Here is a 20,786-nt window from a genome sequence, read left to right as displayed (position 1 = left end):
GCCTATGCTCGACTAATAAGAGGGCCCAGGCTTATATAATATACCCCGTATTTTAACGCATTGACTACGCTATTAAAATGTTTTTAATTTAGAATATAAATAGCCTTAAAGGCTATAAATAAAAGCAAAGTTTAAAAATAGTTAAATAAGAAAAATAAACTTAAAAAGCTATTATAAATATAAATATATATTAAATTACTTATTTAGGAACTTTATAATATAATAAAAGCTTTATTATAATTTATAATTTCTAGCTTTAATACTTTATACTAATAACTTTTTTTTTCTCTTTAATTAGGGTTATAGTTGGGGTTAGTATTTACTATCTAAGCTAGTCTGCCCGGGAGGTTTCTTAGGGTTAGGGTTATGGTTGGGGTTAGTATTTACTATCTAAGCTACTCTGCCCGGGAGGTTTCTTCTAGCTAAAGATATAGCTTATAAGGTAAAGAGAGGAGATTTTTCTAAGGAAAGAAAGTAAGAGAGATATAAAAAAAGATATAACTAGAAAGAGAGAGATATAGCTAAAATAAGAGAGATATAGCTAAGAGAGAGGAATATAACTAAAGGAAAGAGATATAGCTAGAAAAGAGATATAAGAGATATAAGAGATATAAAAGATAAAAAAGTAAGAAATAAAAAATAAGAGATAAGAGATAAGAGATAAGAAATAAGAAAATAAGAAATAAGAAATATAAGATAAGAAATAAAAAATAAGAGATAGCAGCAAAATAGCCTTAGGAAGCCCTAGAAATATTCCAAATAGACCTAGCTAGGTTACTAGGGGTATCTCGGGCTATAGAAGCCGCAGAGGTCGCCCTAGTCCTCATTAGGGCAAGGCTAATAGAGGAATCGAGCTGATTAGCCGCAAAGGGGCTAATAAGGTCCTGGAGCTTCTGATAGGCCTTAGCGGTCTCTAGGTCCATAAGGCCACCTGCAGAGAAGATAAGAGGCTGAAAGAAGGCCCCGAGAGACCTATATTTTCTGCGTTTTTCCTCGGCAGCCTCTCTCAAGGTGCTATAAGGGTCTTCCTTGGCAGAATCCTTTGAAATAGCTACGATTTAAATATCATAGTAATAGCGGCTATTTCCTAGGGTAACTGCGAAGTCGGCCCTTAGGCTGGTTTCTGGGTGGACTAGGGGCTCTTTCTCGACCTCTAGGGTAGGCTAGCTACTTAGGGCTCTCACGAAGGCCCTAGTTATAGCGTCATGCCTTGCAATCCACCTTCTATTCGCACCCTTGCAGGTATCCTGATGGCCTAAGGTAGCTATAGCTCCGCAAGAGCTACAGGGTAGGCTGATAGGCTTGATTGGGTAGAAAAGCCGGCTTCGGAGGGCTTCAGTGATCTCGGAGTCTGTAAAAGATAGGGCTTTTTGGGTAGGCAAGACTCCAAGCCACTTGCGGCCGAGATAGCTAGCATTTTCTAGCCTAGCCTGCCTATAGCTAGAGGGGAGGCCCTCTAGGAAGTCTGCTAGCCTAGCCTTGTTAGCTTCCTTTAGCACCTGTTGTGCTGTTTTTCCTAGCCTAGGCTGGCCTGGGTCTAGGGTAGGCTGCGGGGCGGGGATAGGCTGCGGGGCTAGGGGCTTCCGGATGAGGTCTAGGGTAGGCTGCGAGGCCTCCCTAGCTGCTAGGAATAGCTCGTGGGCTAGGTCTTTGTGCAAGGGTATTCCTAGGCCTCCCTCTCTGACTGGAAGGGCTATAAGGCTTGGATTAGGCTCCTTAGGGCACTCACTAGGGCTTCTAGCCACTAGGGCCAGAATAGCTTCCCTTATAAGGGAATCAGCTTCTTCCCAAAGGTCTTCTAGCCCAATTGGGTCTAGCTGCCTCTGAAGGTGCCTTAGAAGAAGCTGGATACTGCCTCTAAGAAGAAGCAAAGAGTGCTGCTTAGGTAGGTCTTGCAGGGCCTCTAGGGCTTCATCAGTGATGCATGGAGGGCGCGGGTTGAGGCGGCGTCGGTCGAGTCTTAGTCAAATCCAAAGGTCGGCCAAACAGCAGGATAAAAATTAGCGATAAATCAACGACACTAATACACAGGACAAAAAGTATATTAATAAATAGCGACAATTGCATTTAATCCGGCTAGAGTATACCTAAGAATTTAAATAAAATATATTACAGTCTACTCTCAATCAAAGAGAGAATTCAAGGTCGATTTTATATCTAGTGGTTATAATCCTTGATAAGTGGCTTCGGCAATAGACAAATGAAAGGAATTTTAAAACAAAGACTACCCTATCGTATCTATTGAATAGCTAATTAGATACATTTTAAACTAGAAAGAACCCTGCTACCTTTATACAGACGAATGGGAATCCATTAAGGCCTACGGGGGGCACCCCATAGGCCTTAACTCCTTCACTATAATTTTAACCCCCCCCCGGGACGTCACTACTACCCTACAGCTAGGTTAATACTTTACCATCAGGTCCTAAGACAAATAAGTTCTACAGACGAATAGGAAATCATTATAGCTTATAATACCCCGGATCAGGAGAATAGGACGCTGCTGGCGCTTAATAATAGATTTCAGAGGAAAAAAGTAGCAGCTAAGTAGATATAATAACAAAAGAGAAAAGAAAGAGAAGGGTTCTAATATTAAAAGAATATATTAATAACTTTATTCGCGATATTATATCTATTAATTATTATAAAGAAAGAAAAAAAAAAAAAAAGAGGGGAGAGGGAGATACTATAAACCCAGCCTAAGCTAGATAATAATATCTTAACAGCTTTTTATTATCCACTCTCTTTTTATCTTTAAGTCTCTCTTAATCCTTATTTACCCTAAAGTAGTTATTTAGAAACCTTTTTTATTATTATAGAGAGTCAGCTTTCTAACCTAAGCCTCGTCATATTTCTACTTACTTACTTTTCTTAATATAATACACCCCTTTATTACTACTACCGCTACTATAATCAAAGCTTTACCTTAGAACCAATTACCTAGCTTAATTATAGCATAACCTAGCTAACTTTATCATAGAGATATTACACTCCTTCCTATATACTCTAATCAAAGATAGTAAAATATCAAGGTTTCTAACCTAGGACGCTTTATTACTCCTAAATAATCCTTAAGTTCATCTCAGGAAATAGCACTAAGAAATAAAAACCAATAGTAAGCCATAATCTATCAAGAATAAAATAAGGGGAGAGAGAAATAATAGGCAAATAAATATAAACAAACAAGGAAGGAACCAGACAAAGGAGAGTTAATAAAGACAATAACATATAATAACCTATAGTTATAGTTACTTAAAATAGGCCATTAAGTATTATCCGCGTTAGAAAAAGCAAAACAACAGAGAAAACAACAAGAGGCCCTCCGGGCAAAGCAGATATAATAGCATGCTTAAGAATATGCTCTTAATCTATACCTACGCCTAATCAATAACTCTACGTCAACTACGCCTATCTTACAGATTACCAACATTATAAGTATATCTAACCTAATTCCAGCTATAATCTATTAGCTAGTATTCTAACATTAGGGTCTATATATGGCTAGATCGGCCGGGCGCGAACAAAGATAAGGTTCCCTTAGACCCGCCAGCGCAAAAAAGATCTAAGTCTCCTGAGCCCATCATCATCATCGAGGCACCGAATTCACCAATACGATCGAGCATACAGCAGGACAAGGGGTCCCAGAAGTCGCCGCTTATCGCCAAGTTCTCTGCCTTAGCTATAGGCGACAATTCCACGCCGCCAGATATCATAACCCAGGCTACGACCAAATTTAGCCTTACAAAAGCATCCTTTTTATTATTATCATTACCTACCCAACAAGGTAGCAAGCACCATCATCACCATCATCATACTCCTCCGACTCCTCGTACCAGAGCCTCCTCGCCTAGCGGCCATATCGCGTCACGGCCAGCAACCCCAGTGCCATTATCCCCCAGTCTATTCTATCACAATGATTATCCACCTTCGGATCGAGAAAGTACCTCTTCACCAACATCAAAGATAATACAGGGCTGGTTCGCGCCATTAAAGTCATCATCATCACCCCTCATCAGGTCCGACGATCCAGTCCTCGATAATTTCCTCCGATCAATCCATAAACAAGAGACCGCAGGTAATATAGATTTCCTACGCGCACAAGGCGGTATATATAACTAGATATTTCAGTCATTTTTCAGCCGCAAATGCAAATACAACTATAATCCAATCCATTATCAACCCTTATTATCATCATCATCAAACTTCTTTAACAAGTATAGACACACTAACATACCCACCCTTATCTAAGTCCACATTCATGCGAGATTACCAAACCCAAACACACCCATACTCTTCAAGAAAGAACCAAACATCTCCAGCGCTCCCTTCCTCCCTTGCCAGCCATCTTCACGGGGCATAATAACAATACATATAACCCTCGCGGGTTAGGGTTATGGTTAGGGTTAGTATTTACTATCTAAGCTAGTCTGCCCGGGAGGTTTCTTCTAGCTAAAGATATAGCTTATAAGGTAAAGAGAGGAGATTTTTCTAAGGAAAGAAAGTAAGAGAGATATAAAAAAAGATATAACTAGAAAGAGAGAGATATAGCTAAAATAAGAGAGATATAGCTAAGAGAGAGAAATATAACTAAAGGAAAGAGATATAGCTAGAAAAGAGATATAAGAGATATAAGAGATATAAAAGATAAAAAAGTAAGAAATAAGAAATAAGAGATAAGAGATAAGAGATAAAAAATAAGAAAATAAGAAATAAGAAATATAAAATAAGAAATAAAAAAATAAGAGATAGCGGTAAAATAGCCTTAGGAAGCCCTAGAAGTATTCCAAATAGACCTAGCTAGGTTACTAGGGGTATCTCGGGCTATAGAAGCCGCAGAGGTCGCCCTAGTCCTCATCAGGGCAAGGCTAATAGAGGAGTCTAGCTGGTTAGCCGCAAAGGGGCCAATAAGGTCCTGGAGCTTCTAATAGGTCTTAGCGGTCTCTAGGTCCATAAGGCCACCTGCTGAGATGATAAGAGGCTGAAAGAAGGCCCCGAGAGACCTATATTTTCTGCGTTTTTCCTCTGCAGCCTCTCTCAAGGTGTGACGATCGTGTATATTCCCAAGGGATAAACCGGTCGTGCTGGGTTTATGTTAGCAGAGAGACTAGTCGCGCTGTGCTTAAACAATAGGGGGGTGTCACGTCTGGTAATATACTCAAAGGTATTGAGTATAACCAAGTTATATTGATAGCTGGGGTAGCTACTACATAGGAGAGTGCAATAAGTGCGTTTTATATACTTGGGCTTTCTCGAATAAAGCCGATCGCGAGAGGGCGCAATATCGTTCTAGGACCGACGCGGTCTAGGAATAATGTCGGTCCTTAGTATATCAGTCCTATTGTGATTAGTGGTTTAGTATTTGGGATTTGTAGAGACCACGTAACATAGCCACGAGGGTCATAATATAATGTCTCCCCTCCGTTAGGTCTTATCCTTAAGACCTATATACCCTTGTCTTCCTAGTTCTATTCTTAGTATGTCCCAATTTAGACCTTTTATTATTATATCGCGCAATATCTAACCATATCTCCAAACAGTCTTCCCATAAGGATAAGGAAATTAACGCGCTTGCCCTCTCCGTCAAGTTTACTAACGAAGAGGCCAATATGCCTTATACTCATTGCTTCCGTTTAGGTAAGAAGTGCCTAATATCTGCGGATTCCGCCCATTATAGCGAGTACATCCATAATAAGAAGTCTTACGATAGCACCTATATGGCGTCATCTCATAAGTTTGATTTTCCGCGTGTTTTTTATCATAATCCCGCCTCTAACGTTATCTCGCAGTTACCAGCTTAATAAAATAAGAGAGGAAATTAGAGATGGATAAGGGTAAGGCTAGCGATGATTTATTGAGGCTTTATAAGGAGATAGCTACACTACAGTCTCATCTAGCGGCCGCTACAGGCCGTTTATCGCGCATCCACAAAATCCGGGCCCGGGTAAAAGAAAAGCATTCAGAGGCCACCCGTCGGGGTCTCTAAGAGGTAGAGCAATAGGATAATATTTTATCCATGCTAGATGCTCACGAAGGTGCTATTGTTCGCGATCTCCAGGTTGATCATATCCCTAATGATATTGACTGGGCGTCCCTTGGTCTAGGCAATAACTTCCTTAACGCTTCGCCTTTATTTAGTCCCGGCGTTATTAGTAGAAGTTCTTTAAAAGGCATTGCGCACCAGTGAGGTATTCTAGGGGTTCCTATATATTTTCTAAGTCTAGGTAATTCTTCCATTTAATAAAATATATTATTTTGCCATTGATTTTATTTATATCAAGGATAGCTTCCATAATATACTCCTCTGGTCCATTAACTTCGGTTTCTAGTTTGTTTCTAGTTTTAACTTAGATAGTGTTTTCTACTGATTTAAGTAATAAGATATAAATAATTAGATAAAGCTTGATTTTTAGTAGTAAGTCTAGTTTATAATTGTTTTCTAAGATTTTTTATTTAATTTTATAGGGTCTAATATATTTATAGTTAAGTTTTTTATTTTATCATTTTATTTTAATGTTTTTTGTTGCGAAGTAGACCATATCTCCCTCCGAGAAGATCAATCCCTTAATTCTTTTCTTATTAATATAATTTATTATCCTATTTCTAACAAATTTAAGTTCTATTTTTATTTCTTTATATAGGTTTTTTAGTTAATCGCTAGTAAGGATTGCTTTAGGGTTAATAATTATGTCTTTTATTTATCAGTAGGCATCTAGGGTAAATCTAAAATTAGCGTAAGCTAGTGTGATCTTTGTGCTTTTATTTATTGCCATATTGTAGGCTAGCTATGCAGCTAGTAGCTTCTTAACCTAGTTAGTTTATTTGTAATTAATATAGTATCAGAGATATTATTCCAGTATTTGGTTTATGCGTTCGGTCTATCTGTCTGTCTCCTTATGGTATATAATAGAGAGTTTATAGTTAATTCCTAAATATCCCATGAGGCTTTACTAGAATTTTAAAGCAAATAGTAGTCCTTAATCTATAATAATTTTAAGTAGTATGCCATATATCTTAGCGATATAAAAGTAGAAAAGGTAGGCAAATTCTTCTACTATTATCGATTCTCTATAGGGTATAAAATAGGAGAATTTCATAAGTCTATCTATAATAATAAGAATACTATTATAGAAGTTTCTAGTAGCTAGTTCTTCTAATAGGGGTAGTTTAATAATAAAATCTATAGTAATAGAGTCCTATAGTTATTATGCGACTAGGAGTAGTTATAGCTTCCCATAAGGTTTATAGCGTCGTGCCTTGGTTTTCGCGCAAAGGTTATATTATTCGATAACTACTGCGACTATTTTCTTCATATTAGGAAAGGTAAATGTTGTCTTAACTTATTCTAGGGTTTTATTAATTCCTTAGTGTCTATATAGCGGGTAGCTATGTATTTTATGTATAAGTTCATAGTATAGTTCATCTAAGACTTATTGCTTATTAGTCCTTTCGTCGTCCGGGAGTTATTTATTATATTACTAGATTTATTCTAGGAGTAAATTGCCCTATTCTACTATATAGGTAGCTACATTAATCTAATAGGATATCCCTATGATTCTGCTCTATTCATAGGTTAGTATTTTTCCTCGTTTCTAGATATATTCATAGATAGTATAGTTCTAGGCTTATTTATGGCATTCTTCTAGGAAGTTTCCTTAGAAGTACTTATTAATATATTTTACTAGTCTTTCTAGGTATCTATAGTTCACATCGTGGAATTATTTAATAATTTATTCTTTATATTTCTTTTCTAAGAGATAGGTCTATTTCTAGCTTACCTATTTGGCTACCTCGTGATATTTTTCGCATTAAAATATTCTTCTTTATACTTTAGCCTAGAGCTCGTAGTCATCATAATATTATTACATAGCCCAGGTTATTTCTTCTAGGTTCCTATAATATATAACTTAGTAGTAGTAGTAATTAAAGATAATCTAAAATGCTTTATCGGGGATAGAGAGTTTTCCTTCGTAGGTCTATAATCCGTCTTTTCTTTATTAATATCCCCGCGCATAGTTAATAAAGTCTATAACCTATTATCTATATTTCTTAATAAGTATAAGGTGCTCTAGTAAGGGTATTAGCTTCTATATTCGCCTAATAAACTTCTATTTAAGGTATCCCTCTAGTATAAAGTATAAAAGTTGCCCTTTGGCTTTAGTCTTTCCAGTATCTAGATCGGGTCGTCGGCTAATAGCATCTACTCTGCCGTTCTCTGTTCCCTTAATATAGATAATAATATAGTTAAATTCCGAAAGGTATTTAGCATATTATAGTTATTATCCGCTAAGTTCTTATGTTTTCGCGAAATAGGTAATATTCTTATAGTCTATATATACCTTAATCTAGTATTTGCTTCCGAGGAGATAGTATTAGAATTCCTTAAAAGCATTAATAATTATAAGGAATTCTTTATCATAGATAGGGTAATTAAGTTCTACTCTATATAACTTATGGGAGTAGAACGCGATTAGGTATAAGAGTCCTTTGTTATCTCGTTATCTAATCTGAGCTCTTAGTGCGAAGTCCGAGGCATCTATCTCAAGTTCTATCAGTCGGGATAGGTTAAATATCTTAAGTACTGGTTCGCTTAGGATAAGTTCTTTAATTACATGGAAGGCCTCTCGCGCCTTATTCTTAAATATAAACGTCTTATCCTTCTTCGTAAGGTCAATTAATAGTACTGCGATCTTCCCAAATCGTTTAAAGAATCTATAGTAGTAGTTAGTAAACCCAAGGAAGGCTTATACTTCCTTGATATTAGTTAGTTCCTTCTAGTCCTTAACTACAGAGACCTTCTTAGGGTCTATGTATATCTCGTTGTGCGAGATAATATATCCGAGAAATTCCACCTCCGAGGCATAGAACTTGCTTTTCTCGGGTTCTATTAGCAACTTGGCGTCTTATAGTGTTTATAATACCTTATAGACATATTCCATATGTTTTTCTTCCATTTCAGAGAAAATAAGGATATTATCTAGGTAATATATAACAAATATATCTAGATATTCTCATAGCACATTATTAATTATTTATTAGAATATAATAGGTGCGTTTATGAGTCTAAAAGGCATAACGAGGTACTTAAATAATCTATACTTAGTATAAAAAGCGGTTTTCTATTTATATCCTTCTTTAATCTAAATAAGGTTATAGGCTCCCTTAAGGTCAAGTATAGTGAAATACTTTATACTAAAAAGTCAATCCTTTAACTCATTAATAAGAGGTAATAATATATAATCCTTAATTATAATAGTATTAAGCATTTTAAAATCGACGTAAAGTTAGAGCTTTTTATTCTTCTTCGGGACAAATATAACGAGGTATCTAATAGATAACTTGCTTTCCCTAATATATCCTTTTCGTAATATATCTTTAATATATTTCTTTAATATTAGTAGTTATACTTTATTGAGTGGGTAGAGTTTACTAAAGCTAGGTTACTTCTTATCGATAAACTTAATTTTAAGGTCATAATATATATATTCTAGTAGACCTATTTTAAGTTCCTCTGCAAAGAGCTTCTCATAGATGCAGTATTATAGTAGAATATTCTTAAGTCGTTCTTCTTCTAGTATCTTTTTAGCTCGCTTAAGGTTTTCTTCTAGTCTATAGAATTATTACATAACATATGCGATTATCTGCTAATTCTATCGTTTCTGCCCATTATGGTATTTATATTATGTCTCTTTGGGTAGAGAGGTATCTCGTATTTACCTCTACCTAACTTCTCTAGCGTCTTTGGTAGAAGTTTAAGATCTTATATTATTTTCTAAGTTATTATTCGTCGTAGAGGGTGCTTCCTTATTGAAGGAGAGCACTTAGCTAGTCCTCTAGTCAAAATATAGGTTGAATTAGCGTAACCATAGGTACCCGAGTATTAGGTCATAGCCTTCCATAGGTATAACATCAAATAAGATTCCTTAATTCTTTCCTTCGATAAAAACTCTAAGGTAATTAATCTTACTATTAATAACTTTGTTATTATAGTTAAATTACTTCCCTTTGAGGTTAATCATTGTATATGGCTTCGCCTTATACCTCTATAATAGCTTAAGCCTATTCGCCATCCTCAGGTCAAATAGATTCTACTTAGCTCTACTATCCACTAAAGCGCATAGCCATTCTCCCTTAACTCATACCGGTATTTCAAAATATCTTAGGTTAGCACCTCCTTTCGTAGTACATAGGGCCCTTTATAGCATCGTTAGCTGTTTTTCTACCTATGGCCCTTTCATAAGTGGGTTTCCTAGTTTTTTAATAATACATAGCCGCTATGGTCGTGCTCATAGTCATCATTGTCGCACGCTTCGTAGTCATGCGTATCATCCTAGCTATATAGCCAGTCCTAATATCATCGTTCCTATTCCTATCCTAGGTCTTCTTCGTCTCCTAACCAGGTCATTAGTTGCTAGTCTTCCGGTTCTTCTTATTCCTCCTAGCTGACTTGCTTCTACTAGTCTTCGACCTTATAAATAGTCTACTTACGTTTCTAGACAGCTCTATATAGTTCTTCCTTATACCTAGCGTATGTAATGCCGATGGCGTCGTACTAATAGAATACTTAGTATCCCTCTATTTCATACTATATATAAGGTTTGTTGTTAAGTTGCGCTAATAAGGCAATAAGAAAATAGTCTTACTCCTATTTCTCCTCCTAATATTCTTCGCACTAGTGGTATTAATAGGATACCCACGAGATGCTAGGGTGTTCCCTATGCGTTAGGTATATCCGCATGTCGTCTTGTGGATTAAAGGGTGCTTCTCAGTGCCGCGGGTTTTTAGCTAGTTCCCTATGGTAGGCCCTAATATAGATTTCTTACTCATATGCGGTATCCACGTATTCCCGTGCCGTCTAGATATACCTTTCCTATAGGCTGTTCTAGTATCGGTTGCCGTTTTCATCATATAGCTATAGGTAGTTTTCTTCTATCTATAGTTCTTTGTCGCTTTTTTAGCGCTTTTATCATTAAGAGCGTCCTTCGCATAGTACCTTTTATAGTTTCCAGGCATCCCGTTTAAGCTTAGTTTAGTTTACACTACTACTACTTGCTTTAGCGGTCCAGTCGCTACATAGTAGCCTACCGCGTTGGTCTACTTTCTATCATTCGCAGATTTCGTTATATTCTCATGATACCTCGACCTGGTATCAGGGGCATAGGGTATGGTTACATTATGTGGGATCGTCTTATCCGCAGTCCCTTCGGTGGACTATGGCGGGTACTAAAACTTGTTCTTTTTTTTCGTATCCCACGACCCATTTCTTATAGGGGAAGCCTTCTATAGCAGCTTCCTAGAAGTCAGCTTATTCGTTTATCGTTAGGGGTACTTATTACTTCCGCCCTATTAGCGCCACTTCTTCCTTTTATTTAAGTTTCCTAGTAACCGCGATAATAACTCTTTTGCCATTTGTTATATCTAGCAGGGGGTTTCCTTGCTCTGCTGGTTCTAGGAGTAGTTACTATTACGCGTCTTAGGTTCTCTTTGGTTATTCCCTTATTTGTCCTACCCAACTATAGGCCACTCCGGTATCTAGTTTTTATTCATACTTATCTTAGTCTCTTCTCGCTGGCATATTATATCTGCTTTATATTATCGCGATAAGTTTAGTTATTTAAATCGCAGTTTGGGGTTCTTTGTCTTCCTAGTGGACTTATTATGCTGCGTTTATATGTTTCTTACCTTCCGGGAGGGATTATTATTAGTTTAGCTAGTAGCGTCTCTCCTTAATGTCTCATTATTTCTTATAGCAAACCTTCTCAATATGGTTTATTTTATAATAGTATCAGCATTCTAAGCCATAGTAATCCCATTTGCCCTTTTGCGCGGCTCTAAGTACTATAGGGCCGGCTTTAGTGCCATAGGAGGTATTGCCGCTCCTTTTCTTACCTTAATTAGCGTCGAACCGTGGGTTACTAGCTCTATTATTACCAAACTTAGGATTCTACAGTTTCTTCCATAAGAACTACTAGTCGTCGATTTTTATTGCCCTGCCGATATAGTCGATAAGGTTGTTGGGTTGATTTTCCTTATAGAGTTCCGCTTAGACCTCCTTCTTGAGTCCATCGAAGAAAAATAACATCAGGGGTTCCTAGTCCTAGTTAAGCTTCGAGGCGAGTTAGAGATACTTTGTTCCGTATTCTAAGGCTAAGCGGGTTTATCTAAGTGCCTTAATCTCTCTTTCAGCTTATACCTTTTCGTTAACCATTCTAAATGCTTGCTAGAGTATGGCCTTAAAGGTCTTAAAGCTAGAGTAGAGGTTAGTAGTTCTAGGTAAAAGTTTAGCAAACGGGGTAGTAAGGTATTCTTTTATAATAGGTTCAAACTAGGCTATAGCGTGCTTAGTAAGTCGCCCTGCGGCGTATTAGACCTTACTAGATGCCAGGTTAAACTACATTAGATAGTAGGTCATAAAGGCGCATAGCTACATGAGGAATATAGGCAGCTTATAGGCAGTCCCGTCGAACTTCTCTAGGGGGTCTAGCTTTAGGATTTCTCCCACGTCCTTGCCCCTCATAGCAGCAGTCGCCATATTATTAACTTCCTAGATATTATTCATATACTAGGCATTCTATACTCATTATGTTTCGCCCATTCTCTCGATAAGGTCACAGAGCCTATCCATTTCAGTGCTCATAGCGGTAATCTACGCACGGAGTTATTCAACATCTTCGTCATTATCATCGTCATCCTCCATTTCCTTATCGGTTAGGGTGGCCTAGATAGGTATAGGTAGCTAGTTAGTAGGTAGAACCTACTAGTAGTTATTTACGGGAGTTACCTAGGTAGCCATTACGTTCGATATTATTCAAGGTAACGCGAGTAATCCACTAAATAAGAGCTATCAACATATGACAATCATATATATTCCCAAGGGATAAACCAGTCATACTGGGTTTATATTAGCAGAGAGACTAGTCACGCTATACTTAAACAATAGGGGGGTATCACGTCTAGTAATATGCTCAAAGGTATTGAGTATAACTAAGTTATATTAATAGCTAGGGTAGCTACTACATAGGAGAGTATAATAAGTGCGTTCTATATACTTGGGCTTTCTCGAATAAAGCCGATCGCGAGAGGGCGCAATGTCATTCCAGGACCGACGCGGTCCAGGAACGATGTCGGTCCTTAGTATATCGGTCCTATTGTGATTAGTGGTTCAGTATTCGGGATTTATGGAGACCACGTGACGTAGCCGCGAGGGTCGTAACACAAGGTGCTATAAGGGTCTTCCTTGGCAGAATCCTTTAAAATAGCTACGATTTGAACATCATAGTAATAGCGGCTATTTCCTAGGGTGACTGCGAAGTCGGCCCTTAGGCTACCTTCCGGGTGGACTAGGGGTTCTTTCTCGACCTCTAGGGTAGGCTGGCTGCTTAGGGCTTTGAAAAAGGCCCTAGTGATTGCGTCATGCCTTGCAATCCACCTTCTATTAGCACCCTTGCAGGTATCCTAATGGCCTAAGGCGGCTATAGCTCCGCAAGAGCTACAGGGTAGGCTAATAGGCTTGATTGGGTAGAAAAGCCGGCTTCGGAGGGCTTTAGTAATCTCGGAGTCTGTGAAAGATAGGGCTTTTTGGGTAGGCAAGACTCCAAGCCACTTGCGGCCGAGATAGCTAGCATTTTCTAGCCTAGCCTGCCTATAGCTAGAGGGGAGGCCCTCTAGGAAGCCTGCTAGCCTAGCCTTATTTACGTCCTTTAGCACCTATTATGCTGTTTTTCTTAGCCTAGGCTGGCCTGGGTCTAGGGTAGGCTGCGGGGCGGGGGTAGACTGTGGGGCTAGGGGCTTCCTGATAAGGTCTAGGGTAGGCTGCGAGGCCTCCCTAGCTGCTAGGAATAGCTCGTGGGCTAGGTCTTTATGCAAGGGTATCCCTAGGCCTCCCTCTCTAACTGGAAGGGCTATAAGGCTCGGATTAGGCTCCTTAGGGCACTCGCTAGGGCTTCTAGCCACTAGGGCTAAGATAGCTTCCCTTATAAGGGTATCAGCTTCTTCCCAGAGGTCTTCTAGCCCCGTTAGGTCTAGCTGCCTCTAAAGGTGCCTTAGAAGAAGCTGGATACTGCCTCTAAGAAGAAGCAAAGCGTGCTGCTTAGGGAGGTCTTGCAGGGCCTCTAGGGCTTCCTGCAGGGTAGCTAGCTTATCTTCTAAGAAGGCTCTTCTAGGCCAGATAGGGCCTATATAGGTGCCTAAGGCTTTAAAGCCTTCTAGCTTAAGGTCCTCTATAGCCTTTTCCTTGCTTTTAGCTAGGTTAAGGCTAAAAGGGGAGCCTTTTAAGACCTCCTTAGCTGCCTCTAGGGTGCCTTGCAGAGCCTTATTAAGAATATAGAGGTCATCTAGGTAGGCTACTAAGGTTGCCCTAGGTAGCTTCCTAGCTAGGGCCTCTAGGGTAGGTCGAAAGGCAAGGGAAAAAAGGAGAGGTCCGAGAGGGTCACCTTGCCTTACGCCCTTAGCCGAGGCTATAGCTGACCCTTCTTCCGTGACTAAGATAGAAGGGTCATTATAGGCCCAAGCTGCTGCCTTATAGAAGGTAGGGGCATATATAGCTACCGAGGCAGCTATAGAAGCCCTATCTACTGAGTTGAAGGCATTAGCGAGGTCGATAGAGGCTAGCTGCTGGAAATTAGCCTCGTTTGGGCCTATAATAGCCTCATAGAGAAGGAAAATAGCGGGTTCAACCCCGCCTGGGCTGTTCACGCCTAGCTGGAAGGGTAAGAGCATATTTGGCCGATAGGAGGTCATCAGGATCGCTTTCATAGCTACCCTATAGATCAGGTCTCCTATGGCTATAGGCCTAACCCCTCCATCAGGCTTTTCAAGCCCTATTAGGCGGCTAGCGCATAATAAGTGGGCCCCAGGGGCCGTGCCTTGGCGAATCATATCAGCTAGCAGCCTTAGGAAAGCTATTACAGGGGAATCCTTCTTAGTCACTAGGTCCAAAAGGGGCCTAGTCCAGCCGCTAAGGCCGGGGGCCTTTTCCTTGCCTATAGAGGCTATAGCTGCTATAATTGTCTCTAATGTGATTGGTTGGCCGGCCCTTGGGCGGGTCTTGCCTTGGAAGGGGTCTTTTGATCCGATAGGGTGCTTTTCTAGCAGCCTAGCCCTATTTTCCGTTGAATTAGGTGCTATAGGGGTCGGATCAATAAGAGCCCTAGCAGCCCGGCCTAAGTAGCCTCTTTCTAGTAGCCTAGCTGCCCTCTGAGCCGGGCTAGGGGCTATAGAGGGTCTAGCTGCCTTAGGGGGCTGCTGCTCAAGGGACTCTAGGCTCTCTAGGGTAAGAAGGTTAGAAGGGAAGGACCTAAGAAGGGTAGCTAGGCCTCCTTTTTGCAACCCTAACCCTAGTAGCCTAGGTAAGATAAGGAAATGCAATAGGGCCTTTTCAGTAGGCCTCTTTACAAAGGCAGCTGCAGCTTTATGGGCTGTAGCTGTGAAAATAGCAGCCTGCCTTGCGTGTAGCCTTTTCTCTAGTATAGGGATCTTTGCAAAAGCTAGTAGCTTCTGCATAGAGGCCTTAGCTAGGATTGGGGCTATAGCTTGGTTATGTAGCTGCTCTAGGGTAGGTCCCTCTAGGGTAGGTCCCTCTAGGGTAGGCTCCTCAAGCTCGGCAGCCTCTGCAGGCTCCTCAAGCCCAGCAGCCTCTGCAGGCTCCTTAAGCTTGGCAGCCTCTGCAGGCTCCTTAAGCCCCTCCAGGGTAGGCTCCTCTAGGGGCTCTAGGGGCTCTAGGGTAGGTTCTTCTAGAGGCTCTAGAGTGGGTCCCTGGCTAGAGGGCCTAGAGAGGCTAGGGGACCTAGGGCTAGGGGACCTAGGGCTAGAAGGTCTTCCCCTTTCTTCATAGCTAGAAAAAGACCTATAGCTTTCCCTGGAGCTTGGTTGGTCTAGGGTAAGCTCCTCTAGGGTAGGCCCCTCTAGGGTAGGGCTAGGCTGTGGCTGCCTTTGCCGCCTTGTAGGTCTTTGTAGCTGTGGAGAAGGGGTTCTCGCTGGTCTCTTTCTTCCTATAAGGCCTCTGTAGCTGACTAAGCCCGGGCTAACCTGATTAGGACTAGTGGGGCTATTAGAAGGAGCTAAAGAGGCCCTAGAGGCACTCGTGGCCCTTTGAGGGTAATAGGTCCTTGGCCTAGGTAAGGTAGAAATATGGGCTTTATCTTCTATGCCGTGGATCTTAGCACTATGGGTCTTGATGCCGTGAGAGCCTCGGCAGGCTGTAGCGCAATAAGGGCAGCTGACTAAGCCAAGGGGCTGTAGCTGCTGATTTGTATAGGTCTCGGTAGGGTGTTTTTTGCGTATATGCTCTAAGATATCTCTATAGCTGCCTTGGCAGGTAGGGCAGGCTAAGGAGGGCATCTAGGGTAGGTATAGGGTAGCTAGGGATAAGAGATAAAAGGTAAGGAAATAAGAATAAAAATAGCTATAGGGTAGCTAAGATAGATAAGGCTTAGAAGCTAAGCATAGGGGAAGCTAAGTATAAGAGAAGTTAAAAGGTAAGAGACTTGGAGAATAAGGCCTTGAATATAAAGAGAGTTATATAACCCTAGGGTTATTCTAGAGGCTTCTTTCTATAGCTAACCTTAACCCTAACCCTGACCCTGACCCTAACCTCTATAGAAGACCTTGGAATCTCTATAGAAGCCCGTAGGGCTTCTATCTATAGCTGACCCAAAGCCTGACCCTAACCCTGACCCAATGTGTGACCCTAGCCACTATGGCTCGAGGACCTTTCAGTAAAAGGTCAGACCCCGGTCAGGTTCGCAGGTACCTCGCAGAGCGTAATTTAGGTGGGAAATAACATGGCTTAATAGCGTGCGGTCGTTGAGTGAAGTGAAAGGTGATTCAAGTAAAAGGGCATAAGCTGATTAGACTAAAACTAGTGCTAGGGTCGCAATAAACAAAAGCAAAAACCAATACGAAACGCCGAGCCACTATAACAACGACGACGAGGACAAGGATATAATATGCATATACTTATAGAATAACGAATTCAAAGTATAATTCTAAAAAACGAAGGGTGAAAAGAGATATCCGTCAGAAGGAGAAGAGTATATTCCTACCCTTATGAGTTATCTAACTCAAAAGCCTCACTATTAGCCTCGTGTTTGCTAACGTATAAAGCGAAGGAGGGTAAATAACTAGCATTTGTGCTTCTAGAGGGTTTATGAAAAAAAAGGGGGTAAGGTCTCTAGATTATAAAATAAAGAACTGGCGTTCTCTCCTTCCTTACTCTTTGCATCCTCATTATCCTTATTATCCTCGTTAAATATTTATATACTATTTATGATCATTATATATATATATTTATGCCGCGTATTCATAGCATGGGGTTAGATATTCTTCGCTATGACCCTGATCACCGGGTTATTGTCTGCCGGCTATGCTAGATGTATCTAGTCCCTAAGGCGGCAAGCTAGAGGAGCTACCTGCGGGCCAAGCCGCACCGAATGAGGGGTAAGGAGCTAAGGACGACCATTGAGCTCTTATTGAGTTATAACCTGCGCCTAGTAGAGGAGCTCCGTTAATAGAGGCTAGATAGGACGAGACCTTGCCGGCCGATTAAAGGCCTCGCTATCTTTACCGGGTATTACTACTACACGCGAGATGGCTATAACTACTGCACATAGAGGCTCGCTAAGATGCACTAGCATATGCCAGCACATGGTATAAAGGCCTCGCAGCACCGAGAGGCCGTCCCCCTCTGGAGAGGCTATATACTCTAGACGTATTTCACGGCAAAGGGACGCATTAATTACTTTATCGTTGAAGAACCCTCGTTATCGTCGTCGCTATTGGGGGAGGTATCGGCCCTTAGACTCCTTTTGCCGCCGTCACAGGAGGAGAGGAAGCTATTTAATGAGCTAAAAGCAGATCTAGCCTAGGCATCCCGCGACCTAGAGGAGCAGGCCGGGGTTATATAGGACGTCGGGGAGTCATAAGCGGACCGAGTCCCGTGGCTCGTCTATACCGGGTTCCTTGCCCATATGCGGGGGCTCCGGGATGCCGAGATCTAGTCATTATACTCGCTGCCGCCGAAGAAGCTCCTAGGCGGAGACGGTGGCGGCGAAGGGGAGGACAACTCAGACCTCATCCGCATCCTTATCGCGGCCGAGACCATCCTTAGGGACGCCTATAAGCTCTATAGCGATAAGTTACTCGAGCGGAAGATGACGCAGCAGCGGGCCAAGAGGTTGAATGAGTTCTATGATGCTGGCGGCTCGAGCAGTAGCAAGCCCGGCGGGTTCCGCAGTTTTAAGAACGAATCCTCGCTAACCTCGTACTTTCGAAGGATAAAGCAGCTTCTCATATATTATTATCGGGTTGTATTCTACGAGGACGGTCACTTCACGAGGGAGAATAAGGACCAAGTGTTGCCGCGGGACATTATCGAACTAACACCTCAGCAGCAGCGAGCCATGGAAGGCATCATAGATGCCCTGCGGGAATAAGACGAGAGGGCAAAAGAAAAATCAGCCGATGAGGAAGATGACGACGAGCGCGACGCTAAGCTGAAGCATGCCATTCACAACTTCTATGTATCCCTGATCTGCCAGATAGTCAGGAGCAGGCCATTCTGGTCCGCGGTACTAAGCTTCTGCGCCATACTCAGCCAGAAGAAGGCCTTTGCACGGCGAGAGGCGAATAATAACGAGCAGCGCAAACGGTGCGTCTAGAACGAACCAGGCAACTTTAATAGCAACTTATCCGCGCTCATATAGACTACTTAGCTTATCCTGTTCGACTTCGTATGCTTCCATAAGCAGGACAACGAGGATAGGATACCCAAACTACTAGAGAAGATGTGCAAAAAGTACTTCCAGCAGATAGTAGAGACACCCTTTGGTCATATCCTATAGTAGCGGCTCTACCTTTTCGCAGCATCTCAAACGGCTTTCGCTAAGAACTAGGCACACTGGTCTCTCGACGGCCAGACGATCGACTATATAGGAACCAAGCTACACATGGAATAGGTATTACAGCTAGTCGTATCAGAGTTTCGCCAGGCGTATTCGCTTCTATATGATAAGCTATTGTTCGGTGCAAATGATATTGCACCAATCAAAGCGTAGAGACTACAGGACGACCTAGACCTCGACGACTACGGCGGCTCATAGCTAACAGATAAGAGGAATACTAAGATCCTAAAGGGAACGCAGGATGCCCTAATCCGATAGATCGAGCATAGGGCTAAGCTGCGAGGGGTCTATATGCGGACTAATCAGGCCGGCGGGTTGAGCCTATGTCCGAAGGCAATGGCCTACTACGAGGCGCACATGCAAGAGTTCCTAAAGCAGATAGTGACGCTCATCCATATTCCGCCGGCTCCTCCGTTGCGGGCGCCAGAGCTGCTTTCCGTCACCTACACTAACACAGGTCATCGTCGATATATATTAATCTAGGAGAAGATAGTCATAGTATACGTGCGGTATCATAAGAGCTAAGAACAGGTTAGTGCCGAGACAGAGAACATCCACTTCTTGCCCCGCGCGATTAGAGATCTGCTCTTAACATATCTGGCTCTAGTGCCGCCGCTACGCTAGGTCTTCCTTCGTCAGAGAAAGCCCGGCGCCCTGCTATTGCCGTACCTATGGTCGAGCCTAGACAGCGAGGTCTAGAGGGACACCATGATCTCTTCCTGCCTTCGCAAGGCCTACGCACGCGCCGAGGTACCACAGTTCCAGGTGGCGTGGTGGCGCCAGGCTGCTACTTCCATCACCAAGGAGAAGTTCAGCGCCAAGGAGCGGGCCAACTTTGACCTAGAGGAGATCGCGGCAGCTAAGGAAGTCAAGGATAAGGCGGCCCTCGCGGACCTAGCCGGAATAAGCAACCACAGCTACCACACATTCAACCATGCCTATGCTAGCAGCACGACGCTAACAATGAGCACGCTCCTCCATCGCGCCTACCGGGCATCGCAGAGCTAGCGCTCCCTATTCCGGGTCAATCAACTTCTCCAGGGGAAGCGCCCACATACAGTATCAGGGACGCAGGCGCAAGGGTTGCTCAATACTTACAAGAAGGCGCGGTTTCGCACAAGGCCAGCCCAGAAGGAGGACGGCCTACTAAAGGTAGCTCACAGGCTATACAACGACCCGGGGCTACAATTACGTCGCCCAGGTCAGCGAGATAGCATACTGGCGACATTGGGCCCGCGACCAGCCGAGCAGGTCATCATTATCCTTGCGACCAGATCAGGCAAGACACTAATAGTAATGGTTAGTGCTGCGCTCGAAGGCGCTACGACGACCATCTTAATATTACCTACGGTGGCCCTCCGCGATAACATGCTCATTCGCCTCGGCAAGATAGAGTTAAAACACTACGTATAGTCGCCAGGGTCATCCAAGTCGGCGCCGCTAGTCATCATATCGGCCAAGGCCGCCTACACAGAAAGCTTCCTAGAGTATACCAACCGACTTACGGACCAACAGCGGCTAGACCGGATCGTGATTAACAAGTGCCACCTAACCATCACGGCGAACGACTATCAGCGGTGCATATCGCAGCTGGGCTAGTACGTGCGGCGGGTTCAGACGCAGACAGTCTAGCTAACGGCGACGCTCCCGCCAGACTACTAAGAGCTCTTTATCAAGCATAATAAGCTCGTTCGGCCACATATAGTAAGGGAGTCAACGAATCAGCCGAACATCCGGTATATCATACGGCATAAGCGAGGCTTAGGCACCTTATGCCAGAGGGCGGCTCGTCTTATCCAAACTTACTAGACCCAGAAGGACCTCTTCAAGAGCGAACGGGACAAGATCATCTTATACTATCAGACGAAAGAGCTCATAGCGGAGCTCTCT

General features: G+C 42.2%; 1 protein-coding gene across 1 annotated transcript; it reads left to right on the top strand.

Moving 5' to 3' along the window:
* Nucleotides 1–19,604: 19,604 nt before the first annotated feature.
* On the top strand, nt 19,605–19,904 carry NCS54_00475800 (Hypothetical protein; the record flags this gene model as incomplete). The annotated part of the gene is made up of 1 exon (XM_053150284.1): nt 19,605–19,904. The coding sequence occupies one exon, from the start codon at nt 19,605–19,607 to the stop codon at nt 19,902–19,904; it is 300 nt and encodes a 99-aa protein (XP_053006259.1).
* Nucleotides 19,905–20,786: the final 882 nt, after the last annotated feature.

This window comes from Fusarium falciforme, chromosome 4 (assembly GCF_026873545.1).
Source record: "Fusarium falciforme chromosome 4, complete sequence".
Lineage (NCBI taxonomy): Eukaryota > Fungi > Ascomycota > Sordariomycetes > Hypocreales > Nectriaceae > Fusarium > Fusarium falciforme.
Note: the sequence above shows the minus strand (reverse complement) of the source record. Positions and strands in the feature narration are given on the sequence as shown.